The following is a 5,966-nucleotide window of genomic DNA, read 5'->3' on the forward strand; positions in this document are numbered from 1 at the left end:
ACCTGCCTAAACGCGAGATTGGTATCGACAATCCACCTCACCACCAAGTTTCTGAAGTTATGATTGTCAAATGACGTCGCTAAGTGATTCAAAACTGCCTGCTTTTGCACCGGATCTATATCAAGATCTGATAATGGTGTTGAACCTCGATTCTGCAATTGTACCCAACCACCATCCTCCTTTCTGAACTCCTCGTTATGCCGATTTCGAATATGTTTGGTAACGTTGCTTGTGCCATTCTTAATCGGCCAATGGTGCTTCTGCTTCACCTGTTTTTGGTGGCATTCTAAGCATAGCCAATAATGGTTATTGGTCTCGATTTCTTCGATAAGCACACCACGATCCCATATAGGTGAGTTCAACCGATTTACTGCTCTTCCGATTTGCTTAGTAAAACCAGGCAATCTTGTGAACTCCACCTTAGTATAATCAAATCGCTTCGGTACAAAGGTATTGAGGTCACCGGCGTGTGCTTTCAGGCTTATGTCCTCTGATTGAGTTGGTGGTGATGATACATCTGATATAACAATAGATGCGTCTGCAAGTGATGAGGTGGGACTTGATGGTGAGTGTAGTGGTGACTCAACCACCACTACCTCATTTTTAGGTCTTTCAGGATGACGTCTTGAGGCTCGATTGCTTGCCATGGCGGTATACCACTGTTCATGATTGATGGTACTTGGCTTCAGGACGGGCTTATTATGAGCAAGAGCATAGCACAATGATGACATGATGAAATGCGGTGTGATAAGGCAAGTTTGGCATATGTGATGAGAGGTGGCAGATATGCTCACAATTGGCCTAAGCATTAAGCCACCACTATATAATTGGATCATCCGGATGGATTATCCAAATCCACCGCCCAATTTGGATTGTGGCTTATTGGATAAATCCGAATGGATCTATCCAATTAGATCCACCCAATCAGCACACTGCCTTCTATACCGCACGAGCCGCTGCGAGAGCTTTCATTCGTCTGAACATCAAAGGTTCGATCGTCTTCACTGCTTCCATGGCATCATATCGGCCAAACAAGCGCGTCCCATCTGCTCCCTATGGTGCCAGTAAAGCTGGCGTTCGCAACATGGCACATACTCTTGCGATGGAGTGGGCCAAGTACGGTATCCGCGTCAATAGTGTCTCCCCGGGTCTTGTCCGTACCGCCATGACATACTGGGTTTCTCAGCAACCCGACTGGGAGCAACAACTAAAGTACTACGGTGGCTTTCCTAGATTAGCTGAGGTTCAGGAACTTGGAGGCGCTTATGTTTACCTGCTCAGCGATGCTGCAAGCTATACTACTTCGATTGATATCCCAGTAAACGGTGTGATTGGAAGTAAGTCTACGCCATTAACAGTATACATACATCGATACAAAGAACTAACATCGGTGACAGTCTGCTAAGGAAATACAGCGATGGGACTTTTTACGTAGAACTTGAATCATATAAAGCATTAGAATGGAATCATTGGTACGAGTCATCATAAGTATTTACATCGTGATTAGAACGACACGACACGCTCTGGTGCACTATTTAAAATCCAGAATACCGTTGCTCACTAGGTATCTATCTAAAGTACCGGCCTAGCTGTCTAACTTACCGAGCATTCTGTAACTACTGGTTCTTAGAAATGCTAAATCAAAGTAAGCAATAATGTCTGGATATTAGACTTCTTCTCATATCCATGTCGCAGTATCATTCTGTGCTTGCGATTTCGAACTAGTCATAAAACTGAAAAAGATAAGATAATACCGCTTCCGCATATGACAGAGCTGCCAACACCTAGGTTTAATGACTGCCAGGTAGAAAGTGGATCTGGAGCTAGCGGATAGTCCATTGAAGTCATGAGAAAACTACTTCATATTGCCATACGCATCCCTCCATTTGCACAAACACTTTGGCCAGTACACCAACCACTTTCTTCTGAACAGAGCATACCAACGATACCAGCAATTTCGGACGGATATCCTGGTCTGCCACCTGCATCTATTGCTTGCTCGATCAATTCCTCGCTGTCAATTCCCTTTCTCGCTGCTGCCAGCGGCGAATGGGCCATCCAATCTTTCAGTCCGTTTCTGTGACTCGGAGGCATTCCGGTCCACGTGTCTGTTAAAACAGGGCCTGGATTAATAGAATTAACTGTGCAGCGCTCGCAAAGCTCACGAGCGCAAGTCCGTGTCATAGATTCAACGGCAGCCTTTGTCCCACCGTACACCGTCTGGCCATGGAACTCTTCTGACGAGGATATTGAAGAGAGGTTTACAATTCTACCACTTCTATCATTGGGTAGATATTTCTCTACGGCTTGGACCATGAGCAATGGCCCAAGGACGTTTGTTTGATACATCCAATCAAAATCTTCAACTTTGACGTCTTTAATGTGATCGTTCTTGGCAATGCCAGCATTGTTGATCAATATGTGGATTTAGAGGGTTGAAGACGGTACCGAAAAGGCATCTTTCACTTGTTGGATGAGTTTTTCCACTCCTCGCTTTGAGCTGATATCCGCTTGTATGGCGAGACATTTGGTGTGACATTGAGTTTGCAATTTCAGCGCAAGATTCTCCGTCGTCTCTTCGATCGGTCGGATACATAGTTGAGAACAGATGCACCTTTTGTGGCTAAATTATGGGATTGTTAGGAATACTTTCCCAATACCGACTAGCTTCACTAATGTGAATCACTTCGGAAGGGATGAGCTTGGGACAATGTATAATCAGAGCTTATTATGGAAGGAAGTATAATAAGATAGTTATATTTATGACTCAGAATAGTATGAACTTCGAGATATGAGAATGTATTCAAACTAACTACTAGGTAAACTAGACAGTTGAATTACAGAGAGCCGTGAATGAGGTAGAGACAGGATATTTTTATAGACCAAAGACTGTAGTTCCTTATTACCTTACTCATTTCTTAAATATGGACAGAATGAGCCTTTCCTCCAATCAAGAACATATAAGATTCCTGTGATTGGACAACGAGCTCATCCGGCTCATTCTTGCAGAATGATCCCAATGAGCGCCTCACGTGTTCCCTCACGTGTTACTTCGTAACAGGGATATAGCCGCACCAATTCCTGCCAGAACAAGATTAGAATTTCGTATAGAACTAATGGGTTAACGGAGATCATGCAAACCCCTGGATGCAACCGTAACAATTGCAAGCTTTCCCGCAAGAGACTGTGGGGTTTGTGACTTCGTTTGTGCTTGCTGATCTCCCATGATTATCATAATTTCTTTCGAGAGAATTGAAAATGACCTAATGAAGCCGAGAGTTGAAAGTGAAGACAATATGTCCGGAGTAGAAGAATGAAGATTTGAGCAATATCGAGACTTTCAAGTCATATTGAGCAGGTGAAATCTTATTACGATTCACGAGTCAGCAATGGCAATTGAAGTGCTTAGCGTCCATTACATCCTCAGAAGTCCTATTGAATTCTCTCGCTCTCATCGGAGCAAGTTCTAAGATCCGACGAGAGATCGTTTGCCGATGTCATCGCACTACAGGGTCACCTTTGGTGGGAATAGCTGTCTGACTGCAGGGTGTCCTCGAGACGAGGGCTTACTACCAGGGGGTCGTGTATGGGGCAAGTCTGGGGTCGACCTGGGGACGATCCGGGGCCGGCTTGGGGCGTTCCAAAGGTCTACAACCTCAGGCTTAGGGTATAAACTGAGGAATTTTTTTCACAATTTTTTGAAAAGCCTATAAGATAGATCTGGTCTTAAACTTTTATATAGGATATTATTTCATCTATATAGCTATTATATTGAGGCTGTTATGCTTTTTTAAAAATTTCAACATTTGAGTTTTTTTTGATCGGGTGCCAAGAGCGTCACAATTCAGTAGTAGTCCGTGCGTAGGCGGGGTAGAAGTCATGACCCCCGTGTGCACGGGCCTAGGTATGCACGCGCCATCTACCACCAGCACCCAGGCACTATATTAATTAATAGCATATGCAATAATGGTTCAATCAATATAAAATTATATATAGTATTATAAGTGATTTATATGAGCCTATTGACTAAGTTTTATAATCTTTAAGCCATTGTGGCGGTTTGCGCAAACGTTTTGACTGCCCATCTGCCACCTTCGAAGAATCACCCTTAGTACCATCCACCACCACCACCTCGGGATTATGAAGCTTTTTTGTCACCTGTGATTGCTTTATTAGGCCATTTTCTTGGTGTTGAGCCTGATTAGGTTTAGCCTACTTAATTTTTGAAGGTGCAACAGGCTTTGAAGATGCATCCTTAGCTATATCCTTCTGGATAGCCTTCTGTAACCTCTGATCAGCAACTATAGCCTTATATTGAGCACGTAAAATCTCCTGTTCCTCCTTTTTTTGTACTTTAGCAGCCTTCTCTGCTATTTTCTTAGCCTCAATTGCCTATTTTTTAACCTCTTGGGATTCATCAAACTCTTATTTCAGCTGGATATTAGCTTCATCCCATACCATTATATTGCCATGCTCTTTTTTGAATACAGCATTTGCTACAGGTTTACTGCACTGTCGCCTCTCTAATTCTGTAATAGCTGCTCGTGCATAGCAATCCCTCTCATGCTCAGCAATAGTTAATGCAAACTGGTACTGCTCAAGCACCTCACCTATCCTTTTAGCTATACGATCATCTACCCCCTGCATGGCTGTTTTGAGCTCTCGTTTGACCTGCCTAAAGGCATAAATAGATATACTGGATGAGCCTGAACTAGCAGTGTTTGGCCTAGAAGGTGCTAGATTGATAGTATGGATAATCTTTAAGGCATCCTGAGGTTATAGGCCGGATTTCAGCCAGGCACTTAGGATATTGGCCTCAGTGAATGATTGCAGATAGGCCGGCCAGAAAACCTCATAGAATTCACGTTTTATATACCTGCATAGGCCTATCCTATCTGTGATCCATTTATTGAGGGTTCGGCTATAAGCTATTGCAAACGGCCTGAACATCCTAATATCCAGTGGCTGCAGCCTATGCGTTGCATGAGGCGGAAACACTGCCAAAATGATCCTATTGTTGAAGCATAGGTCGAAAAACTTGGTAGTTAAGTGTGATCTATGGCTATCTAGGATAAGCAATCGATAATCTTCCGGATTATCTAGTTTGGCATATGATATGGTTTTAAAATAGGTTAACTACCAGAGACCTAGTTGATTATTAGTCCATCCTAACTCTGATACAGTAAATGCGATATTATCTGTCTCCTAATTTACTATATGAATCCAAGAATCGTGTACATCTTTAGAGTTGGCTGGATAGATGAGCAAAGGCCTCACCCAACTGCCATCTGCGCAGATGGTGGCTACCATCGTAATCCAGTCTCAATTACCATCCTCAGCCACCCCAAGGATTTTTCCACTTTTAATTGATACAGAAGTAAAGATATACTTATAAGCCTTTAGCTTGCCAATCATCATGCCTTTTTCATCCATATTGTAGATGTTTTTCAGTAGCACGTGATATTGATCAACTTTAGTAAAAACCTATATTATATTATTAGGATTACACCACATCGATAAATTAGGTAATAATACTTAGTCAAACTAATTTCCATAATTTTTCACTGAATCAGCCTTCGTTCAGCTAATTTCTATGGCTGCAAGATAGTCGGATGATAGCTGATCGGAATGCCGATGGACAAATTTTTTCGGCCAGTTTCTGCCTACCGGTTTTTTGGCTATTTCATAGGCCAATATTCGTATAATTGGATAGGTAGGTGCAAATCCTTGATCGGTGAGCTTATTTATATAGGTTATAAGCTTCTTTTCTTGTGCTTTGGTGAGGTTCTTGTTGATCTGATTATTTGTTACGAAGTAACACGTGAGTAGATTCAGGAGAACGCTGATTGGTAGGAGCGATCATTTCGCTCAGTATTGAGCAAAATGAGCGCGCCGACCAATGACTAACGACCAAGGGAACGCCGATTGGCAGAAGCGATCATTTCGCTCAATAATGATCAAAATGA

The 5,966-nt window shown here is 42.7% G+C and overlaps 3 protein-coding genes across 3 annotated transcripts; 1 reads left to right on the forward strand and 2 right to left on the reverse strand.

The window, feature by feature from the left end:
- Positions 1-1,012: 1,012 nt before the first annotated feature.
- PV09_09680 (uncharacterized protein) lies at positions 1,013-1,405 on the forward strand (the record flags this gene model as incomplete). The annotated part of the gene is made up of 2 exons (XM_016363789.1): positions 1,013-1,337; positions 1,398-1,405. The coding sequence occupies 2 exons, from the start codon at positions 1,013-1,015 to the stop codon at positions 1,403-1,405; spliced, it is 333 nt and encodes a 110-aa protein (XP_016208385.1).
- Positions 1,406-1,860: 455 nt separating this feature from the next.
- Positions 1,861-2,391, reverse strand: PV09_09681 (uncharacterized protein; the record flags this gene model as incomplete). Its single annotated transcript, XM_016363790.1, has 1 exon — positions 1,861-2,391. A coding segment is annotated over one exon (531 nt), but the record flags the coding sequence as incomplete, so codon positions are not given.
- Positions 2,392-4,212: 1,821 nt separating this feature from the next.
- On the reverse strand, positions 4,213-4,647 carry PV09_09682 (uncharacterized protein; the record flags this gene model as incomplete). The annotated part of the gene is made up of 2 exons (XM_016363791.1): positions 4,213-4,392; positions 4,459-4,647. 2 exons carry the CDS (start codon positions 4,645-4,647, stop codon positions 4,213-4,215), a joined length of 369 nt encoding a protein of 122 aa, XP_016208387.1.
- Between the last annotated feature and the right edge of the window lie 1,319 nt (positions 4,648-5,966).

This window comes from Verruconis gallopava (genome assembly GCF_000836295.1).
Source record: "Verruconis gallopava strain CBS 43764 unplaced genomic scaffold supercont1.122, whole genome shotgun sequence".
Lineage (NCBI taxonomy): Eukaryota > Fungi > Ascomycota > Dothideomycetes > Venturiales > Sympoventuriaceae > Verruconis > Verruconis gallopava.